The 25179-nt window shown below is 37.3% G+C and overlaps 1 protein-coding gene across 5 annotated transcripts in view; it reads right to left on the minus strand.

Moving 5' to 3' along the window:
- ARHGAP24 (Rho GTPase activating protein 24) overlaps positions 1-25179 on the minus strand; it is a 421803-nt gene that overhangs the window by 33591 nt on the left and 363033 nt on the right. For all 5 annotated transcript variants that reach the window (XM_059173409.1, XM_059173421.1, XM_059173415.1 and 2 more), the window contains one exon: positions 24809-25016. In XM_059173409.1, the coding sequence (XP_059029392.1) occupies positions 24809-25016 (208 nt within the window). The remainder of the gene's footprint in view (positions 1-24808; positions 25017-25179) is intronic.

Below are 25179 nucleotides of genomic sequence, written 5' to 3' on the forward strand. Positions count from 1 at the left end.
GGGGATAGGGCATATTAAGTAGATAATAACACAAGTATATAATTGCAAAGTGTGGTGAGTGGTAGTAAGGAAAAGTGTCAGATGATATCTAATAACAAGTGAGGGCTAATGAGGGGTTGGAGTGCTTCTCCAAGGAAATGATGCATAGGCCAAGGTGTGAAGGGGTGTGATAATTAATCAAGTGAGAGCAGAAGCACAAAAGAAGTTCACTCCTGCTTAAAGCAAGGCAGGTAAACAGAGCCACAAGTGAGGGGGAACATCTTGTCCTTGAGGAGGTAACAAAAGCTAAAGGAGAGCCAAGTTCAGAGTGGAACTGGATGAGTTCTGCCTATAGGCCGTGTTCTCACAGAGCCTAGGACTCTACCTTCCCCATATTAGAGAGGGCGAAGGCTGAGCCTCTTCATTTCAGGGTTGAAGTCAGTCAAAGCAGGTGTTTTGTCAACCATTCTGCAGATGTTAAAATGATGGAGGTGATCTAATAAGGCTTGTCTTAAATTAATTTTGTTCTTTCATAAATAAATATAGGTTTTTTGTTTTAAAATTCTGAACTTATAGGCAATATAGAAGACAAGTCAAAGGCTAGTAAAGAAAATAAAAATCACATCCGTGGGACATCTCAAAAACTGAGTCCAAGCTCATTAATTCCTTAAATTACTTTCTACAAACTTTTTTAAACAGATAGTCCTAACATAGTGTCAATGGTAAGACTAGGTTTATTTGTCTGTGGGTGGGTTTTTTTTTTTTTTAACACTATTCCATGAATATCAAAGCCCTTCTGTGTTTCTCTGGCTATGTAGTGAAGAACCCAACCCCTGAAGGTACAATCATGAGTGCTTACAAAACACAGCCTGGGACAGGATAGGCAGTGCAATCAAATATTACAATAAATGATTTCCGTCTTTTGTTTCCTCTCTAAGCCAACCCAACCCGTGACTAGGCTGGTTGTGTTGCCTTCAAAGACAAAGACTAGTGTGTTGGAGTTATTTGAAGATACAGAGAAGAATACCAAAATGAAAGATAAAGTAAGTATAACTTCAATACATGGAGTATGTTATCTATAATTTGTGCAGTTGTCTTACTATATAAATAGAATACATAAAAAATCTTTGGGAAGAAAATGTAATAAATAAATTAGGCGATAATGATAAATAAGAAATACACATTGAAAAATGCTGTTCTTGTGTTTCATTGATTCTCCCCGGCACACTGTTTAGAAGTAACTTGCTTGCTACTCTCTTACTATGTCGCTTCTAATGAAGTTGAGCTGTAGTACTGAGGACGTGTGAACACTAGATGGCACCATTGCAAAGTCAGATTAGTCGCAGGGCGCAGACATTGTGAAGGATGAAAGGCTGCAGAATCATTCTTCATCCACCAGTAATTTTCTTAGCATCAGAGCTGCAGTAATGTTCCAAGAATAGAAATATTTGAGCTATGAATCAAGGCCAGAGACGTGGATGGGATGATGATTTTATTCCTTCCCTAAAGTGATGCGTTACATTAGCTTTCTAGCATTAGAGTACACACCCACACAGGGTTAGTTATGTAGAAATGAGGAAGAAAAAAATGACCAAATATTTTCCCCTTTTTTTTTCAATTAACAAAGGTTATTAAATTTTTAATTAAGGACTAAAAGTTAAAAATACATTACTCTCTTTTAGGGGCTTTATTAAACTCGGATTATTCTGTGGACATTGAGACACCTACATTTTCCTGGCATTCTCATTTTTGGCTTTGTCCTTTCCCACTGAATGGAAGGAAGCAATTGCTTCTGGGAAGACTCCAGAAGCAAGTATGTATGGTGGTTCTGATTCACCTCAAGGGGCCCGCAGTCCATCTGCCCTTCTTGCCAGACTGCCACCCACTGCAGCGGGAAGTCTGGTGCTTGTCTGAAAAATCTCTCTGCATATCTACTGCACAAAATGGCAGCCATCTGCGCCTCACTGTCTAGCCTACCTCTCACTGAAAATCCATGATTCTAATTAATATTTGCTTACTCTGGACAGCCAAATTAATATTGTGTGGTAACTGCCCAGTGTACCTAGGGGAACGTGTCATCTTTGTCCCAGAGAGATATATCTCAGTCTTGAGCAAAGATATGACAGGGCACCTGGTGGCTCAGTCAGTTGAATGTCTGACTCTAAATCTCAGCTCAGGTCTTGATCATGGGGTCATGAATTCAAGCCCTGCATTAAGACTACTTAAAAAAAAAAAAAAAAAAAAAAGGAAGCAACCGCACTGTGACAAGTCAGTGTACAATGGAGGATTAAGATACCTAACCTGGTTAGTAATAATGATAATAACAGCAGCATCAGCAGCAACACATGTACAAACATTTCACCGTACATCGGGCCTGTGAGCAGGTCCTGGTACTACCCTATTTTGGGTACTTGAACAAGACACCACCCTGGTATGAAATTCTTTCTGGCTAATCACTAAGATACAAGTGGTTTTTAAAGCCTTTTGGTAGAAATTCAAGACTATTTGCTAATGTAGAAACATTATACAAACCTCAGGTCTCTTTCGCTCAGCTGGTGGTAGAATCTGTTTTCAGAAATTAAGATGAATAATCAGGCACATTCTATTCAGGGATGACAAAGAGGCAGAGACAGGCCCCAGGATCCTGAGTAAAGGAGCCTGCAGAGCAGAAGATGCTCATAGCACGTGTCCCTTCATTGATCAACATACGGGTTTCGTTTTCTGCTTAGATTGTACTTGGACTTTACTTCTGAATCCTGCTTCCTCACGTACAGTCTTTTTACCAAGCTTAAAGGGAGGATTTCATGACTTTTACTGACTGATCTAATTTCGTATTCTCATGCGTGTGCCTTTGGTCATTCTGGAATCCATCTACTGATATTAGTTTCCGATAATATTTCCCAAATGCTTATGGTGGGCATGGCTTCGTGCCACATGCTGGGGGACACAGAAATAAACAATGTAGATCTTTTTGTCCCTCTTGGGCTTATATCTCTAACTAATCACCAACAATATTTTTCCATACCATGCCTCTACTTCTTAACATTTCCTGTAAATTCTGGCTGCTAAGTTGCCAGCAGGTGTGAGATCTTAAGAATGCTCTTCACAGGGGCATCTGGGTGGCTCAGTGGGTTAAGCCTCTGCTTTCAGCTCAGGTTATGATCTCAGGGTCCTAGGATCAAGCCCCGCATCAGGCTCTCTGCTCAGCAGGGAGCCTGAATCCCCCTCTCTCTTTCTGCCTGCCTCTCAGCCTACTTGTGATCTCTCTCTCTGTCAAGTAAATAAATAAAATCTTTAAAAAAAGAGAGAGAGAGAAAAAGAATGTTCTTTACAGTTCCCAGAAATCGTCTTCTCTATTTATACTCTGTGTACCATATAGGCCGCTCTTACTAATCTGAATAAGGATAAAGAAGTGTGACAACAATCTGCTATCTCCACCCACTCCTTCCCTGATAAACAGACTCTAATCCATGGATCAGTTCAAATGCCACAGTAATTACAAGTATAATACTACACAAGCAAAACCTTGAAACTCTGAGGTCTCGTAATTAGAAATGAGAATTTTTCACCCTGGATGCTAGGGGCAGAACACAACATCATCTGTTGATTTTACTGAATAGAATAAATTTCCAATGCATCCACACCGGAAATTATTAAAGATACTATGAACTTATTTGCAACACACAAACACAATGAGATGACCCAAAATTCGCTTGGAATTACGGAAAAAAAAAAAAAAAAAGTCAGGTCCATCAAACTCCAGGGAGAACATACAGGAGACTGAAGTCATTCAGCCACTCTTATCACGGTGAAGACTGCCATCAAGTTGTCTTAATCAACATGTTGTTCTTTCCACCAAATTCACAAAGGCAGAGAAAAGCAAATCTGAAGATAGTAAGCAGTTCCAAACGAAACTAAATGTTTACAAGAAAAGCCTGGCTCTGTTCAAACTTTTTTTTAAATTTTTAAACTTATCTGTCAAAACCACTACACTTCTCAGCAGTGCAACTTGAATCTGGTTCTATCATGGCTCACTGTTTTATGTGTCACCACTGAATTATATACAACAAGAAGACACTTTAACCTGTCTGGACTACACTGAGTTAGTGTTTCTGCCACTAATTTAAACAAGATTCCTGGCTTAAAAGTAATGATGGCAGAGAGTGGAATGATGATCTCCACTGTGGACTGAGCTGTGCCCCCTCCCTCATTCATCTGCTGTTGCCCTAACCTCTGGTGGGATGGTATTTGGAGCTGGAACCTTTGGGAGATAATTGGGGCTAGAAGAGGTCATGAGAATAGGACCCTGGTTTGATGAGATGGGTGCCCTTGGAAGAAAAGACACCAGCAAGCCTTCTCCCCAACCTCTTGGTCCCTTATACATGTGAGGATAAAAGGCCATGTGAGCCCAGGCGGAGAAGACATTTGTCTAAAGCCAAAATGAGAGCCCTTATCAGAATCAGACTGAGCGTGCACCCTGATCTCAGACTTCCAGCCTCAGAGCCACGAGAAAAGAAATTTCTGTTGGTTACATCACCCAGTCTATGACATTTCATCATGGCAGTCTGAGGTAGCTAATCCAAAATCCACATCTCCTATGCATACCCATAAAACCATTAATTGTACTGCTAAGGTACTAGGTAAGGAAACGTTAGCAGAGAGTTAGAAACGCACTTGCAGATAATGTGGATTTATGGAAATACTGTCAGACAGATTGATGTGATAGAGAAAAATGTCAACAACTTTGGTTGCACCCTAGAGTCGCATGGAAAGTCTTTCAAAATACTGGTGCCTGGGTCCTATATATTCTGATATAACTGGTGGGGCAGGGAGACTTTCAAAAAGCTGCTCAGATGATTCCCACATGCTGTCATGGTCGAGAAACAACCATATGGAACACGCATTGGAGGTAGAAAAGCTCCAAGGAAAGGAGGCAATTCTGATGTGGAATGCTCGCAGGGTCACAAAATCCAATCTGGCCACTCTATCACCCATGGGACTCTACTAGTTATACACTCATCTGTCCAGCATTCCCTGACAGAAGACAGGTGGGAGTAACGTTGGCCCAGAAACACTGTTATACTTAAATGAAATTGTCACATTGACCTTTCCTTTCCTACTCCTGGAATTACACATATGTATAGATGTATGCGGGTTAGACGCTTCCCTCACAGCACTAGCTGAACACATGAAAAGAATATCTGATAGTTCGATATACAACCAGCACACCATACATGTCAGCACATGAATGCACGCATGCACACGTGTGTGCCTCCACACACTGACATGTGTATAAGATACGTAAAGTAACAGATAAGATACTCTGTAGTGTCCCTGTCCAAAGAGATTCTTTTGAGCAACTTGAGTTTGGTGAGTCCAAATAACAGACCCCTCAAAGAGAAAGTAGCTACATCCCCACACTGGAAAAAAAAAATCATGGATATTTGTCCATTTGTTTTGTTTTTTTTTTAAAGATTTTATTTATTTATTTGACAGACAGAGATCACAAGTAGGCAGAGAGGCAGGCAGAGAGAGAGGAAGGGAAGCAGGCTCCCTGCTGAGCAGAGAGCCTGACACGGGACTCGATCCCAGGACCCTGAGATCATGACCCGAGCTGAAGGCAGCGGCTTAACCCACTGAGCCACCCAGGCGCCCCCATTTGTTATTTTTGATGAATATTTCCCATAGGTGTTTCTCATTTCATTACTATTGTTATTGTTACTTCTGTTGTCATTATTTGCCACCACTCTCCTCCTCCTTACTTGGCCATCATTCCTTACCAGGCAGTTCCCCAGTTTTTCTTTCACTGGCTTCTAAGTGCCATTTTCCTGGAATCTATGCACGCTGAGCTCAACTGTCACTTTTCTATAATAACTACAAAACACACCCCTTCACAACAGACCTTTCCATTGAATTTGTAGATGTTCCATACATACTTTGAACTACATATAAACAAAGCTGGAGAACAACAAAAAAACCTTGCAATAAAATTATTCCTTCTTTGCCATTTTCTCAACCATGGATGGCAGCACCATTTATACAAATAAACACGAAACCTAGAAGTCAGACTAAATTTTGCTTTCCCCGACACCCTAAATTTAACAGTGGTTAGTGATTCTCAGACTGGGCTACCCATTGGAATCCCCTGGAAAGTTTATAAGATACTCATGAATGAAACCTATATATTATGATGTAAAACCTTATGAATCAATTCCCTTTTCAGTAGTCTCAGTGACATTGCTCAAGTTCAAGTTCATATCACTCATCTCCATTAATGTAACATAATGCCAGCTGGTTTTTCTGTTGCATGCTTGTCTTCCTATACCCAGTCCCCTGAACATAAACATATAGGTGATAATGATTAATTACAAATAAATATAAAGGACAAGTAAAATGCCTTGCTATGTAGCTTTTGAATGCTGTGTTTGAATGCAAAGGGAAAATGTATAAGCATATATAGATAAATATACGTAACAAAGAAACATATATACTTAGTTTATACATCACTCATTAGAGTTGTCATTTAGTTTGAGGTACAGAGTATCAATTCACTTTATAAATAGCTAATATGTCTAAGTAAATTAAATTCTTATATTAAAGAATGAAAATACAGTCTTTTTCCATTATAGGACCAAGATGCTTTCACTGGAGAAGAAAGACTAGTGGGATTGAGACATTTATAAGGCTTGATGTAGAATATTCACAGAAGTTTCCTTAAAGAGGTATTATATCAGTATAACCTTTTTAACAGGCTACCTTGTACAGACATATGCATTCACTTCCAACAACAGTAACAAAAGACTAAAACCGTAAGTTTCAGGCAGTAGATAAGTTCTGAAAAACCAATGTATAGCATACTGAATATAGTAAAAGATGCTATTTTATAAGCCTCCAAGGTGCTAAGTGCCTAGATCTTGAAGCTCTCAGCACAAAAAGAGAAATTATAATTATGTGACCTGATGGGCGATGTTGGCTAACACTATGGTGTAATCATACTGCAATACATAAATGTACCGGACCGACACATTGTGTACCTTAAACTTATACAATGTTATATGTCAATTATAGCACCACAAAAACAAATAATTTTAAAACAATGTGTTGTTGGTTACTAACTAATCAACATGGCTATTAATATGAGTTAATATGTCCCTCCAACTCTGGTGATTTGGGACCTAAGTATCAATGTTATATACAAATTTACCTTAGAAGTAATATTCAAATGCATATGATACAGTCATGCTATAAATGACATTAATATTATCCAAAGTCTTAAGAGCCAAGTCATAAAATTTTTTCTATAGAAATTAAAGCTGAAGTCAATGAAGTCACAAAGATTTTCTTATTAAACTGAGATCCTACTCAGTATTAATGATGCATATAATTGCTTAGAAAAAGGATAAACCTAAGGAATGATTTGAAAGTCACCAATGGCAGAGATTAGGGTTTAGGGATAGCCTGTTTACAAACCACAGAGATTGTATTTTACGTGTGTGGGTATCTCTACATCCTACACATATACACACCACATATACACACATACACCTACATATTGCATACACATAAATATATATTTTGTTCTTTGTAGAATTAAAATATATATATGTGTATATATATCCAGTCGAGTACAAAGAAAACTAAGACACTTCTTGATTAACTGACTATAAATGTTGGACTTTGTTTTCGCTAACTAGTGCCAGATCTTCATTGCATTTATTTGTAACTGTTTTAGGAGAAAGTTCAAGCCTTTGAGGTTTTCCAGAGTATCTAAACTTGCCCAAGGATGAAGAAGAGAGTTTGCTCAGGGTTTTTTATTAAACATGAGCATTCTTTTTTCTTTTTTTTTAAAGATCTTATTTATTTATTTGAGAGAGAGAGAGTGAAAGAGAAAGAGCACAAGTAGGGTGAAGAGCAGAGGGAGAGGAAGACTCTCTGCCAAGCATGGAGCCTAATGTGGGCCTCCACCTGGGGACCGATGGAAGGGACAGATGTCAGTCAAAGGCCGACGCCTAATCGATTGACCCTCCCAGCTGCCCCAAAATGAGCAATATTAATCTAGGTTGGGAGTCATGCTGAAGTAATAGCTACCCCGTTAGCATTTTCCCTGGCTATTCAATGGAACATAATTTCCTAAACTCACAAAGTGTAAAATAAATGTCTAAAAATGTAAGACTGATGAAAAATATTAGAAGATTATTGTTGACCTAAATGACCCATTTTTAGGTGGGTGTAAAGAGACTAATCACAGTGAGAGATATAAGAAAATCCATTTACAGGAAATTTAAAACTATGCTAGGCAAATAGCACTATTCAATGGATTATGTGACTATGGTTTAAGGGAGGTGGGGTAAGACATCCCTTGCTCACTTCACATTTCCTCTAGGAATGGCTCATCAATAAAAATAACTAGACAAAATACTTTATATCATCTAAGTATACTATGATTATGTAATTATCTAATTAGATTTTATAAGTGGGAAGCTTTCTGTTCTTGCTTAAATGGGATATACTATTTTTCCTAACATTTGACTCCTAACATACAGACCCTGAAGGCATTCTTTCACAGAGAGTTTACATGGCTCTACCAGTTTCCATGTCTTTACATTAGTAAATGTATATACCTGAGACTTTATCACATAGCCCTTTCTTCAACTGTACCGAGGACTTGAAGGGCTATAGGTTGCAATTTCAGTTTCATATGGTCCTCAAAATCTTGGCAAGCAGTTAATGAATTTGGCTCAGCTACAATTAAAAAGTTACAGCTGCATTTAGTTACTTGACAATTTTATATTGTTTGATTACATATTTTTCCCTTTACTAAACTCTGCAGATGGAATTTCAGGAGAAACAAAAAAATGTGCTCATCATGATACAGTCAACAATTTATTTTTTTCCTAGAGATTTCAGATTATGCAACTAAGGATTTCCCAGAGAAGCATTGTTGAGGTTCTGGTGCTAAGGGGGTATATTTATGCTAAAAAATGTATTTTTAAATATTCTTAATAGGATTTAAAACATATATACATACTTTGATCTTTCTATTTTAAAATAAAATGGAACCAAATATCATAATAATTTTCTAGCTAACAAAAACTAAATAGCAATCAATATTTTCTTAATATATATTATATATATATATTTATTTTTTTCTTATTAATGTGTCCTAACACTGACTTTACTGCATATTGCCCATTTTCTTGCATAACAACCACATGTTTGGAGAATTTTGATTACCTGACACTGGGATAAACAATGAATGATGAAACATTCTTTTCCAGAAACATTATTTTTTTCCAGTAAAGTCAGTAAGGTAGAAAACAAAACCTTTGTGTCTTATAGAGAAAAGGAAATAGAAGCCTCGCTGAATCTCTAATAGTGCTGAAAGGAACTTAAAAGGATTTGCCGATATATCCAGGTGAGTCTACAAATCAACACCAAAACCAGCCAAGTCCATGCAAAACTCATTCCTTCTCTGAACACTTAAACAGTTTTTTTGTTTTTGTCTTTGTTTTTTTAAGATTTTACTTATTTATTCGACCGGGGCGGGGGGGTGGTGGGGGAATACAAGCAGGGAGAGTAGGAATGGGAGAAGCAGGCTCCCTGCTGAGCAGGGGGCCTGATGCCGGCCTCGATTCCAGAATCCTGGGATCATGACCTGAGCCGAAGGCAGACACTTAATGACTGAGTCACCCAGGTGCCCCAGCAGACTTTTGTTTTAACACAAAAGCATTCTTAATGTATAGGCTAAATGACACCATCCCAGTTTTTTTTTTTGTTTGTTTGTTTTTTGTTGTTGTTGTTGTTTTTTTTTTTTTGGATATATATAGAGGGAAAGGACAAAAAGCTTTAAAAAAAAATCCAGTTGTACACTTATTGGGTGTCTCATACTAAAATCTGTCATGCTTCTTGTTGGAAAGGATGCTTTGCTCCCATATATACAGAAATTTATTCTATTAGTGCTGTTTTCCACTTGAACCATTTTTAAGAAAAGTCAGCGTAAGCAGGAAGAAAGAGAAATAAAATTTTACTGAGTAGTAGAAAGGGGTTTTGGTTATGTTTCATTGTTTTGTTATAAGTCAAAATCTAGTTCACTTTGGGAGTGAGCTGCACTCATCTTCACGAGAGCATTTCTGGAGTACAAAACAAACAGAGGTACTGAGCTTAATTTAGAGCTGTGGCTCTTGGGAAATTACAAACCCATTCATAAGATTATGACTCTGTACTGACACAGGCAGGCATTTTGCGTCAGTTGACAAAAATGATATCCTGACAGAATTTTAGAAGTTGTCTTGAAATATGACAAGTTTCAGGCTTCCTAAATTGAAGGCTTTGAAAATAAGCACATGAATTCTCTACTTACTGAGATATCAAAAATACTGGCATCCTTTCATTCGATAAATACATTCAAAATATATTCCTTTTATCCTTTTATTCAACATAGGTTTATTATGAGCCTATGCTGTGTCAGACATTTTTCTAGGTGCTAGGGATAAAAAAGGTGATCAAGATTCATAAAATTCCCCACTTTCTTAAGCTCATATTCTATATAAGTGTAGAATTCTATTTTATGAGTAGAGTGTTTTTTTTTTTAAGATTTTATTTATTTATTTGACAAACAGAGATCACAAGTAGACAGAGAGGCAGGCAGAGAGAGAGGAAGGGAAGCAGGCTCCCCGCCGAGCTGAGAGCCTGATGCGGGGCTCCATCCCAGGACCCTGGGATCGTGACCTGAGCCCAAGGCAGAAGCTTTAACCCACTGAGCCACCCAGGCGCCCCTGAATAAAAGTTTTAAATGAATATCCACAGTGATATCCTCATGGTTATGAAGATACATGCTCCTGTGGGATCACAGTTATTTATTGTGATCCTAAATAGAAACTTCCAGAACATTATTATTGATTCTTCAGCAATTTTTAACCATTTCCTTATAATAATAAATTATCCAGATAATCAGAGGGATCAAACATTTTAAAACCATATGGCTTCTAAGGGGCACATGTAAGTCGTTCATAAACACATAAAAAGATACACATCAGTAGTCATTAGGGAAATGCAAATTAAAACCATGATACCATTGCACATTCACTGAAACGGTTAGAACTTTAAAAAATGGCACATTAATCCATTGCTGGTAGAAATATGAAATGGTGCAGCCACTCTGGAAAACAGTTTGCCAGTTCCCCAAGTATTAAACATAGATATGACAATTTTACTTCGAGGCATATACCCAGGAGGTGAAAGTCTATGTCCATGCAAAAAATTGTGCATGCATGGTCATGGCAACATTACTGGTAAGAGCCAAACAATGGAAACAACAGAAATATCTACCAATAGATAGATGAATAAACGAAATGTAGTATGTCCTCGGTATGAAATTCTATTCATCAACAAGAAGTAACAAACTACTGATATATGTATAACACGGACAAATATTAAGAATATTACACTAAGCAAAAGAAGCTGGATGCAAGTGGCCAAAAATTGAATAATTCCACATCCAGAAAAGGGAAACTCTATAGAGAGAGAAAGTAGATTAGTGGTTGCCCGGGAAATGAGGGCTACTGGAAATAAGTAAATGGCATAAGGGATGTTATTTGGGTGATGAAAATGTTCCAAACCGTTAGGTAGTAATGGCTGCATAACTTGGTAAATTTGTCAAAAATCACTGCATTCCACCATTGCAATGAGTAAATCACATGATATATAAAATATGACTCTAAGTTTGTGTCAGAAAACACACTCTTTTAAGGAATGCACTTTCACCAAGTGCATGCAAGAATATTTGCAATCTGACTTCCAAGATACAAACAAGCACCACTTTCAGAATATAAAACCTTGCTGGCATCTTACTTCTTTCAATAGGAATTGCCATGGAGATTTCAAAACAGGCATGAAGATATCCTAGATTAAAAACACTGAAGAGCTTAGGTTCAAGCCTATTACTTTTCCTTGTCATATAAAATGTTAGAATAGTCATTATCATCAAGATCATAATACCTATGACAATGACAATAAATGTGCTCAGTGTCTTATTTCATTATATCATTTCTTTTGGTGTTTTTGTTCCATTTTGGTTTATTTATATATTTAGTTAGTTAGTTGTGTTTTTTTTAATCAAGATTTTAATTTTAATTCCAGCATAGTTAACATATATATTGTTTTATTTTTAAGTGCATTAATACAACAACCCTGCGGGTTAATTATGATTTTCATTTTTTACATGAGGAAACTAGGGGTTTTAAGAAGTGAAGTAAGCAGTCGCAGGTTGTTAACTTAGATTATAAATGGTGGGCCTGCCTGAACTCTTATTCTTACACTGCCTCCTGGCAAATAAGTATACAAACACGGACTGACACGCCAAATACTGTGAAACTTCTTGTTAATTAACTATTTTTATTCATAACTCAGTCAGGTTTCCGTGGAAGTGAGCTCCAAATTTATTCAAAGATAAGTTGACCTCATACTGGTCAGAATGGCTAAAATGAACAAGTCAGGAAACAATAAAAGTTGGCAAGGATACAGAAAATGGAGAAACCTCTCACACTTTTGGTGGGAATGCAAGCTGGTACAGCCAGCTTGGAAAACAGTAGGGAGGTTCCTCAAGAAGTTAAGAAACAGAGCAACCCTATGACCCAAAAATTGTACTAAAAGGCATTTATCCAAAGGATACAAACATAGTGATTCAAAGTGGCACATACACTCTAATGTTTATAGCAGCAATGTCCACAATAGCCAAACTATGGAAAGAACCCAGATGTCCAGCAACAGATGAATGGATAAAGAAGATATGGTACAGGAACACCTGGGTGACTCAGTCTGTTAAGTGTCTGCCTTTGGCTCAGGTCACGGTCTTGGGGTCCTGGGGTGGAACCTCATGTTGGGCTCCCTGCTCAGTGGTGAGTCTGCTTTTCCCTCTCTCTCTGCCTTCCACTCCTACTCATGTTCTTGCTCTCAAATAAATAAATAAAATTCAAAAGATAAAAATAAAAAAAGATGTAAGATGATATGTGTGTACACACACACACAGGAATACTACGCAGCCATCAAAAAGAATGAAATTTTGTCATTTGCAATAATGTGGATGGAACTATAGTGTATTACATTAAGTGAAATAAGTCAGTCAGAGTAGGACAAATACCATATGGTTTCACTCATATGTGGAATTTAAGAAACAAAACAGATGATTATAGGAGAAGGGAAGGAAAAATAAAATAAGATTAAAAACAGAGAGGGAAGCAAACCATAAGAGACTCTTATCCATCCGGAACAAAGTGAGGATTGCTGGAGGGGTGGTGGGTGGGGGATGGGCATTAAGGAGGACAATTGCTGTGATGAGCACTAGGTGTTATAGGTAAGTGACCAATCACTAGATTCTACTCCTGAAACTGATAATACATTACATGTTAAATAACTTGAATTTAAATAAAATTTTCAAAAAAGAAAAAAAAACTAAAAAAGAAAGATAAATAGAAAGGAAAGGAAAGCTCATGTTCTTGCTTTCCAATGTACAGGCTTTTTGATATATCATCAAGAGAGTAAGGACCATGAAACATGACAGATTTCTAGCTAACAACCCGCACTACATAAAATATTTAATAAATACCCATTCATGTGAATATTTCCCACATACAAAATATTTCCCTTTAAAGTTCATTAATTTTTCAGATCCTGGTATGTTTACAAAGAGGTTTCAGGGAACCCTAGTGAGTTACACTCATTTTTCAAATTAGGTAAGATGCCACGTGTTCAGGGAAGGGGGCCTGTCCGTGTTGCTTAAGAGTGATCTGAAGTGTGGGCTATCCCAAGCAAATAAACACAACACTAAGGGATATCAAATCACACAATGGGAACCTTAGTCCTTTTCTGATTCTTTCACCTCTTCTGATTATATCAACTAGGGAGCACCGGTTGGAAATGAGAGAAGTGTTGAGATAGTACCATCACTTGCCAATCTCTGTTTTCATCAAGTACACAGAAGGCCTTAGGGCCAGTCTTCAGAAAGCAGCTGTATTCAGCTGGCATTTAATAACACATCTTGTTGTCATTGCATTGTGATTTATGGTGTGTGTGCTGGTTTTCAACGAACAATAATGATATCAAATTCCTTTACAACAAAACTGATAAAACAGTGAATAAATTTAAAGGGAAATATTCAAGCTGGTACAGGTGTTCCATGGAGATGGCTAAAATCGTGACGGTACTATGGGAATGACAGAAGTTTGGGAAGGACTCTAAGGCGATGCTTATCAAATCTGGTCACGCCCACAGAGTATTGAAGAACTGCATCAAAACTAGGAATGTCAGACGTCACCACAGTTCAACAGCTGTTCAGGTCATCGGAGGGCTGACTCCTCTCGTGGCTTCAGAGAATCACTTAGGGTGTTGAAAACAAGGTAACCAGTTTACCACCTACATGTTCAGGGCTTGCCTTGGGCAAACTCCTGGGAGTCAGGTCTTTGCTTTCCCAGCTCTTCGCCTATCTACATGCCCTTAAGCTACCACTCGCTTTCTTCCATCAAATCCTACGAGTAGATCCTTTATTCACACTATGGTACAAAGGCTCTGTAACTGTATGGTTTGCTACTGAACTCCCCAGTGTTTGATTTTTCACCTGGATCATAGCATAAAGGTGCAGGCAAGTTCTTTTTTAGATTGTTCTAAAATTTCAGGCCCATTTCAGCAGGTAGGAAAGAATATATTTTACACATTAACAATACAGCTCAGAAAATAAATTCTCTTTCACAGTAGCTTAAGACCAGCCCAGCTGAGTCAGAACTAATGTGTTGCTTCTAATAAGGTCATGAAGTTGATTTTTTTTCTCTCATTTCATATATAAGAAAACTATCACTTCTAAGGGTACACATTCCTGTACCCTATGGTCTGGCTAGTATTTTCCAATTTATGATTAGAGAACCATGCATATAAGAATTACTTGGGAATTATTTGAAATTCAAGTTCTGATGCATCCTCCAACCTTTTAAAATGTCAGTGAGAGCCGGTGGCGTGTAAGCTTCTGAACCTAGAAACACCTCTCTGGGTCATCCCTATGCAAACGAATATTTGAGAAGTTCCACTGTCTATAGTGCCCCCCGCTTCAAGTCTACCTTTTATAACTTAGGTCAGAAATACTCAAAGCTATATTGCTACTCAGGAGATAAAAATTAAAATACGTGTCTGGCTTTTCCACCTTCTAAGTTTTAGACCTTTTAAAAAAATTTATCTCTGTAGAATTGCAGTTTGTTTAGTGATCCTAATTCAGTCACCAAAATAAATTTAAAAATGAGCAAGATGGTAGAAGAAAAGAAAGAGGGTAAAGACAAAAGGAACAGAGTATGTGGGAAAGTGTCTGGGGTACCAGGGATAGCACTTATGGGATTTTGGACAAAATGTATAAAATCATTGGCTTCTACAGCCTTCTGTCCTTGCTCTTTTAAACACGTGTGTTATAAGCACATAGTTTTGTTGTTGTTGTTTTGTTTTGTTTTGTTTTTTTGTCGCTGAACAATTAATGCTCTTATGGTGACACCCACATGGACATTCTTGATCCTGTCTTCCCAGCAACTGCAAAATGTATCTTCTTTAACAGCTGAGGCCACCTGGAGAGTTTTGGAAATGAAAGAACATTCCTCTTCTAATCTGATTTTACACATTCTGTATTTCATTTTTATCCCCTCAAAGTGGGGATATTTAATATAAAATGTTATATTTTAATTTGTTTTCATTTCTCAATAGAAATAACAAAGAAAAGAATGGTTAGGAACTTTGATATCTGCTGTTTTTTACATTTGACATCAACTGATAAAATACAAATTCTTTCTGGTCAATGAAAATGTTCTTTCTCACAAAATTTATTTTGGTCAAGGAGTCTGTGGGAATATGTCATCTAACTGCAGGAACAAAAAGTCATGTATACATAAAAGTCTTAAACTTGAACCTCAGAACTGGAAAATAGCATGAGGTAACTGAAGAATAGAAAGTGCATTGTTTAATAAAAGCTGGTCCATGTGCCTGAAACCTCTCTAAATTTAAATAATGTATGTTCCAAATATCTTTTTCTCATTTTTTTTCTCCACAGAACATACTTCTTCTCATTCAAATATGATATAATATTTTCCAAATGGATCCCTAGCTTCAAAAGCACAGGTGGATGATGACTTACTACATAGTCCTTGAAACCATGTTTGTGAAAAATACTTAGTGACATGGAAGTTGTTCCTGATACAATGTTAACAAGAAAAGGCAAGATGTAAAAACTGTGTGATTCCAATACTTTGTATATATACCTACCTGTATTTAGATGCATCTGTATTTTTTAAGTTCCTACACATCTACTTATTTATACATTAAAACATAGCAAGAGCTCCCTGGCTTGTTTACTTTTGAAATATACATCCCCCCTTCTTATGTTCTATGTTCTAAATTGTATACAAAATGTTATAATTTAAAATATGATCTTAATAATATTTTAATTAAATTTTAATAACACCTTATACTGTTATACTTTTTTAAAGTTATTAATAAAGTTTGCTTTAAAAATAAAACTTTAGGGCATAGTATTGGAGCTTCAATAACATTAGTCCTAATATTAAAATTAGAGATTATTTTTGCAGAATTCCTGTGCAAATTTCTTTGTATATTTTAACATGTATGGAGATGAAAGCTACATCTTGATTCTTTGTGAGACAGAAGCACTATGAGGGTACACAGGGGAATATATTTCTCACTTTTTCTCATACTTCATAATGAAAAATTTCTGTCTTTCATTTTACATCCTAATAGCTATTGAAAACATTATACACAGTCTCTATTTTTTAACTTATACTCTTTTAAAAATCATTTTGGGGGCGCCTGGGTGGCTCAGTGGGTTAAAACCTCTGCCTTCGGCTCAGGTCATGATCCCAGAGTCCTGGGATCAAGCCCCCAGGGAACTTACTTAAAACCAAGTCTGGGAAACCAGTCCCAGGTAACAAAGCCCACATACAAGGGCGGGTCAGGTCAGGTGGAGATAATAGCCCAAATGCAGGGATGAGTCAGGTCAGGTGGAGACGTCCGTCCAATCAGTAAAGCTCGCATACCGTCTCTCTAGCTACCAAGGAGTGTGGGCCTGGCCTTTTGGGCTCCAATTCTCACCAAGGTGATAGGCTAGTTCAAATAACTACTATGGGGTGAACTGTAGTTCGATTGGCCACCCATGTGTGACCTAGCATGACTGTGCAGCTTTCTTTGTGTGTTACAATCTCATTCGCCACCTGTGTGTGGCCAGGCTCAACCACATGGCCTTTGCTCTATAAAAGTTAGTCTGGAAAGCAGGGAGGGGTTGCTCTCTCTGTAAGGGGTGGCCCTTACAAAACTGTCGGTTTAATTTTTGATGCTTGGCGCAAAATAAAGCTTTGCTTGACCTTTGCTTTGTATCAGTCTCTCTTTTTTGACCATGGACTCATTATTGGGGGACCCAACAATAAGAGAACTGACTTTGTGTTTAACACAAAGGTGTTTAAGTGTCTAAGACATACTAAACATTCCAGTATTATCTGTTGAATGAATGAATGAGATGGACTGTCTCCAAAGGTGATTGTCAGTAATTCATGTCACTCCTTCTACCAAGAGGTAGAACCAATTTTTAATCTCTTTTCATCTGAACTGCCCTTACAATTTACTTTGGACCAACAGTATGCAGTGGATGTGATGTTGTACCAGTTCTGGGCCTAACCCTTCACAGGCCTTAAGGCTTCCACGCTTACAGTCTTTCAGTCCCAAGATACTATGTAAAAAATTCTGGTTAAAGAGAAAAGCCCCGTAGGACACAAGACTGCAGAGAGAAAGAGAGAGGCTCAGCCCACCATTAGCCATTTCAGTGGGCTGAGCGTCAGCACCAGGCTTGGACGGTAGCTCTCTTGGCTACAGCAGCTACATTAGATCATGGCAACTGATACCATGTCTTTGCCAAGCTCTGCGCAAATGCAGAATCTTGGTTTTAAACCCAAAAGGTTGGACTGGCTTGCTATGTAGCAAGAGCTCCCTGAAACAGTCCCGGAACCAAAGATTGGGGGCAGCCACAAAGAAACTCTAATGTAGAGCACTGGCTTTTTCCCATCAGTTTCGGACAGTCATGAGGAGACTATAAGAGCTGGAAAAGCAACAAGAAAATTGCTATTAGTAGCTAGAGAAAGATGAGCCTGCAGAGCTTATTAAAATGTGATGGAAAAATTTGCAAGGCTATCGCCTGCCATTACTCAGAATGCAGAAAATGTTCGATGAAGCTAATTAGAAACTGTTCAGCTCTGAAGAATTTAGAGAGACTCTAGTGGCCCTGAGACAGTGTCTCCAGCTGGTGAAATCTTCTCAAAGTAAGAAATGGCCCCAGGGCAAAGATAAAATCCAGGGTGCTGCCAGTAAAACATTACCTGAAGGTCAAGACCAGATGGTGGTCAGAGACTCATTAAAACCTCTGAAAGACTGAAGGTAGTACCTCACAGATTCTCTCAGCAATACAAAAATATTTAGAAAGAATCCTAAGATTATTCCATAAAATGCTGACTCATAGACCCCTTAAGGCAGGACCTGATACACAGGGATTTATGGGTGTGACTTTGTTTCAGCAAGAGGATTACAATTTGACACTTCCAAGGTTTTTAAAGACATGGCAGCTTGGGATAAAAAGGGTGGTACCAGTTCAAAATGAAAAAAGAAGTTTTGAGATCTCAACTTTCTATGCGCAGAAGTGGCTGAGAAACTATTCCTAAAAAAGTGAACCATTTCTTGGGGGGTGGGGTGTGGGTAGAAGTCCTATGGAGCAAAACCAGGGTTCCAGAGAAGATCAAAAAGTAGAGAAGAGTCAAAGATTAAAGAACCAAGCCCTAACCTCGGCACATTTCCCACCTTCCCACTGCCCAGAAGAGGGGCCCTGAGAACATGTGTCCAGCAGGAGTTCAGAATTATGGATGGAAATCTAATCACAGTCTTTGCAGAGTGACAGGTATCATATCAGCTATTAAAAATGAGAAAACTAGTTAACTATCTGAAACAAGTTTCTTTAAGATATTGGACAGTAGTGCAAAAATGTGACCCTTGAGAGTATGGAATCAAGTAAGGTCAATCTTAGGATGACTCCAGCCTTGCGCATCATCATGTGCCTGAGCGTGGGACAGGGATGGGAACCCTAAAGAGAGAACAGCAGTCTCACTCAGTCCAGGAGACGGAGATTACAGGTTGGAGAGGTTGAAGCAGCTAGCATTTGTGATGCAGACCATGAGAGAGGAGGAAGTTTTGTACAAAATGACTTCTTGAAATCTACATATGTCTTCTGGAGTCTTCACCTAAATACCAACACGAGCCAGCAGAGGGCAACACTCTAAGGGGATAAACCCACGACAACTACCAGGGAAAGAACCACCATCAGGATTAACAGTGTAAGAAAGAAATTCTTAAATGAGATAAAATCAATGCTGCTAAAACTGGTTCTTTTTAAGGTATAATGAAATTGATAACACATAAATGGCCTGATTAAGAAAAAAATGATGTGGGGCACCTGGGTGGCTCAGTGGGTTAAGCCTCTGCCTTTGGCTCGGGTCATGATCCCAGGGTGCTGGGATGGAGCCCGGCATTCGGCTCTCTGCTCAGTGAGAAGCCTGCTTCCCCCCCTCTCTCTGCCTGCCTCTCTGCCTACTTGAGATCTCTCTCTGTCAAATAAATAAATAAAATCTTAAAAAAAATAATGTAATATGATTACGGACTTTTGTGATATCAAAAGTAAAGGAGAGGACTTCACTAAAGAGTCTACAGACATTACAAAAAAAGAGAATATTATAAACAACTTTGTGATAATAAATTTGGAAAGTTATATGGAACAGGAAAATGTCATAAAAGAGACAAATTAACAAAACTGACACAAGAAGAATTAGCAAAGCCATTTCCAGAAACTTCCCCATGAGGATAACTTCAGGACTAGAAGAAATCACCAGTAAATTTTACCAAGGATTTATGGAGGGAAATGATATAAAATACACCTACTTTTTCAGAAAAATAGAGGTAGAGGGGACAACTAATAGGGGGGCCAGAATTTCTCTGATAATGAAACTAGTTGAAGATACTGTAAGAAATCTATAGGTCAATACCCTTGATGAAGATAGGTCCCCAAATCCTTACCAAATTATTTGTAAGTCAGATACAATAAGATATAAAAAGAGTAATGCATCACAAGCAAATATGGCTTATCCTAGCACCATAAAGTTGGTTTGACATTTGAAAATAGAATAATGTAATTCAGGACATTAACATCACAAAAGGGAAGGATCAGATAATTTCGGCAATAAATGAAGAGAGAAAGAAATTCTATAAAATTTAATTCTCATTCATTATTGAGAATGTCGGCAAACTAGAAATAAAAGGACATTTTCTAACCTCATAAAGGTCATCTACAGAAAACCTATATACCATCACACCTACAGCAGTGAAAGACTGAAAACCTCCCTCTACCTACAAGAGAAGTATGTCTACTCACTACTATGGTAGACAAGTTCTTAGCAAGTACCAACAGGCAAGAAAAACAAAAAAGAGGGTTATATATTGAAAAGGAAGAAACAAAACTCATGCTATGTACAATGAACAAGGTTAGATTAGACTAATCCGAAGGGAACTACAGAAGTCTTGTTAGCACTAATAAATGAACGTGCCAAGTCTGTAGGACCAAAGATCTAGATATTAAAAAAAAAAAAAAAATCAACTGTATTCAGATAATAGAGCAGAGAGCAATTAGAAAATTAAATATTAAAAGCAATACTATTTACAGGAGCCATCTGTAAATAGTAATAGCTAAGGATAAATTTAACAAAATGGAGCAAGATCTGAACATTGAAAAATACAAATGTTGCTGAAATGTAGAAAATCCTAATGAAATGGAAAGATGGAACATGTTCACAGATTAGAAGCTTTCGTATTTCTAAGATGTCAGTTTTCTCCTAGTTGATTTCTGGAGTCCATGAAATTTCAATCAAAATCCTCACAGACTTTTTGGTACAAATTGACATGCATATGCTAAATATATATATATATATATATATATATATATATATATATATATATATATTTTTTTTTTTTTTTAACTGGAGAAGTAAATGACCTAGAACAGGCAAAACAATCTTGAGCAGGAACTAAGTTAAGGGATTTACTTAACTTGATTTCAAGACTTTACAGCTGTGGTGATTTTCTCTAAAAATAGCCAATCACAAATCTTCCTCCTCTTTAAGCGTTTGCCCCTCTTTCCACCAAGGGCCAGAGTTTATTTCCCTTATCCATAAATGTAGGCTGGCCTGTCTTGTGATTTGCTTTGACCAACAGACTGCACCGGATATCATACTGTCCTCTGGACCTAGGACTTGTGAGGCTTACAAACTGACATCTTCGTTTTCTTGGAACCCTGAGGTATCATGCCACTAAGTCTGACTAATCTGCTAGAGATAAAGGCCATGTGCAGAGCAGCTATTTGAGATGTTAGATTCATAGAGAGGTGGCGGGGAAGGGGAGGGAAGGGGTAGCAGGCAGAGGGGAGGGCATTTGGGAGGAGGGGAAGGGAAGGAGGAGAGAAGCCAAACAAGGTCCAAGCAGCCTCCAGCCATGTCTGCCATCTCAGACAAGGCTCAGGACATCTGAATAAAACCATCCTGGATTCTTTAGACCTAACTGATCTCATGAATCAACTTTATGTGCAGGAGAAAGGAGCCCATCCTGGCCAACTCCTGCTCAAACTGCAAAACCACAAGCAATAACCAGTTGTTATTACTTAGGTCATAAATTTCTGGCATGGTTTCTTACACAGGTGTAGAAACCTGAAACACTGAATGACTGAGCAAATGAAGGACACTCTCCTTTTCTTCACAGGATGCTAGCAGCATTACCATATTGTGCTAACATTTAAATATTCTCCAACTCTTTTCCATAGGTTTTCTAGTTGACAGGTATCTTCTGTAATTACTCTTTAGAAATTAAAAGATAAGGAGATTTTTATGTAGCATGAAATGATCAGGTAATTAAAAGAGCTGTCAGATTAAATTTCTGATTAAAGAAGTTATGGATGCTTATGGAATCACAATATTAAAAAAAATCACTAGTTTTCCACAAAATCAATGTTTATCTTTTGTTACATTTTCTTCAATCTATTTATGCACTAATGTACTTCATATAAAAGAAAATAAATACTTTTTTACAAGTAAGATAATATTTTCTATAAAGATTGTACACTATTTCATTGTCAGCTCAGTTATTAAGAACATGATTTGGAGATAACTGCTTACAGGACATATCTTTTTTTATAGGATCTTAAAACTTATAAAATATCCCTCCCTTCTCTCATATTAGTGAGATTCTTGTTATAAGAATCAAATCAGGGCGCCTGGGTGGCTCAGCGGGTTAAGCCACTGCCTTCAGCTCGGGTCATGATCTCAGGGTCCTGGGATCGAGTCCCGCATTGGGCTCTCTGCTCAGCAGGGAGCCTGCTTCCTCCTCTCTCTCTCTGCCTGCCTCTCTGCCTACTTGTGATCTCTCTCTGTCAAATAAATAAATAAAATCTTTAAAAAAAAAAAAGAATCAAATCGTAAATGCCTACAGCAAAATAATTTTTAATAAATATACTTTTCTATAATGTCATCTGCATATAGAATAGGCTATATATAAGGAAAAAAAGCCTTTGGAACGTATCGATGTCACATGAAGTTCATTGTAGAAGGTGATGTTTATCCCATTATATGATATTTTATTATGAGGATCCCACTGACAAATTTCTTTTAATTTTGGAAATTGAAAGAATTTTAAAAAATCAAAAATTACATTTCTTTTAGATAAACCATTGTGTATATCCTGTGAACAGGCCTGAATTTACAACTACTGTTTAGGTTTTCTTTTTCAAAGTACGAAATAAGATATGGGGCTCCCCTGCCAAAGGATAGCTGTATTTTTTTTTTTTTAAGATTGTATTTATTTATTTGACAGAGATCACAAGTAGGCAGAGAGGCAGGCAGACAGAGAGGAAGGGAAGCAGGCCCCCTGCTGAGCAGAGAGCTGGACAGACTCAGGGCTCTGATCCCAGGGTTCTGGGATCATGACCTGAGCCAAAGGCAGAGGCTTTAACCCACCGAGCCACCCAGGCGCCCCAAGTAGCTGTATTTTTGAAATTTGCTCTCCAACCTTGGTTTTGAGTTCATTTCTTTGCCTCCACATTTAATTTTTATCTTTCAGAGATAAATTATGAATGCCTATAAACTGTCCGTAATACCTTTTATAAACAGGTAGGATTTTAATCAATTTAATTGATCATATCTTACTTTTCCATTCAGTATTTTTCCAAAATTTTAATAACTGCATAACATTTTATTATATTAATGCACTATTATTTAATTAACCATACTCCACTGCTAGAGATAATAGACTAGTGTTCATTTTTTACTTCATAAAGATTATAATAAGCAACTTTGTACTTCAGTTGTTTTCCACAGATCTGGTTTTTTTCTAGAATGAGAATTTCCTGCTAAAATAGTCTTGAAATATGTTACTAAATTTCTTTAGAAAGATTATAATCATTTGCATTCTCACCACCAGGGTGCCTACCTTAAATACCTTGCCAGCATTGAATATTGCCATTGCTCAAGATTTTGTTAATGTGACTACTGGGAGGGCATTAAATGATTTATTGTGCATTTCTTGGATTATCAGCAAAAGCCCATATTCCCCAAAATGCTTCCTTTGTCTTGTAGCATGTATTCAAGTGTCTTCTTGTCTGTCTGTTCCATAGATCTGTGTCTATCCATGTACTAATTCTATGTTTTCAAAGAGAAAAGTACTTAGTATGTAACTTTCAATTTTCAAGAACAAGATAGTTCTTATCCACAACACCAATACTGAGAATCTCTCCCAAGGAAAAAATCCAAAAATAGAAAATATTTATGTAAATTGTTATCCTCCACAACATTATTTATGTAGTGATAAACGTGATGACATAAATGTCCCAACTGTTGAAATAGTTATGAAACTATATACTTACAGAGTGAAATATTAGATATGAAAATCATGCTTATGGAGGTTACCAACCATTAAATATTCAGTTAAAATATATTGTAATATTGGGGTATTTCAAATATTAATATGAAAAATACCTGCTACATTATGCTACATTGATAATATTAGGATAAAAAATATTATTTTCAACTAATTAAAAAAGTGAAGAGAAGGAGGTAACTTACAAAATATTACTATAAGTATTTAACTCTTAATTAGTGGAATTATGGATGTTTGTTTATATGCTCTTTCCTGGAACTTCCATTATTCCCTGAATTTCATCATGCTATACTGCTTGTTCACTTGTAAATCTACTCTAGATGAAGGCAAAACTATATATTTAAAAATACAATGCTTTTATAATTATTATTATTAAAAACAGTTATTCTAATTCCATTGCCTAATCCCAATCTCTGCTTATTAATACTTTTACTATCTCTTAGCTGAAAGAATTAGAAAAAAAAACACTGAACAGAAGACTCCTAATTTAAAAGTTCACTTTTCTGATGCAAAAGGTTAACATGGTATTAAATTAGGACCAAAGCAAATGAATAAACGATCATGCTTTCGGAGGAACAAAAAGTATCAAGGAGAAGGACATCTCAGGTGTTAAATTTTTTACTCTAAATTAGTAAACACAATCCACCCTTGTGTGTGGCTATATAATCTGTATTCTCAAACCATTATAACATACATTAAGGTTCTGTGGTCTCAGCTCGCTACATTCTTTCTATTCAATCTGGATTTCTCAGGGCAGAATGATTAGTGAGATCTTGAACTCTACCTGTCAAATGACGGCTTCTCTCCACAGTCAAAGGCATCCTGGAGCTCCTTAACGAGGTTAGCCTGGCCTGGCAGCCGGAAGAGACCCTCTTCTTTCAGCCCCCTTTGTCGGATAAAGTCCACACACTGTTCCACCAACATTGGGGCCAGACGATTCCCATATCTCTTCTCATAACGGACAGTGTCCTCCAGCTTCTGTCCGAAAATGCCTGGAGAAACAAAGGATCACAGTGAATTTGAGGAATTTCTATCACCCCACCTGGTTACTTTAAAAAAAAAAAAAAAAAAACCCTCAATATAAAGGGAAAACAAAGGCAGAAAGGCTGGCAAGCATTTTATGATGGGACTTCACATTTTTACAGAATCAAATCC

Source organism: Mustela lutreola, chromosome 1 (genome assembly GCF_030435805.1).
Source record: "Mustela lutreola isolate mMusLut2 chromosome 1, mMusLut2.pri, whole genome shotgun sequence".
In the NCBI taxonomy this organism is placed as follows: Eukaryota; Metazoa; Chordata; class Mammalia; order Carnivora; family Mustelidae; genus Mustela; species Mustela lutreola.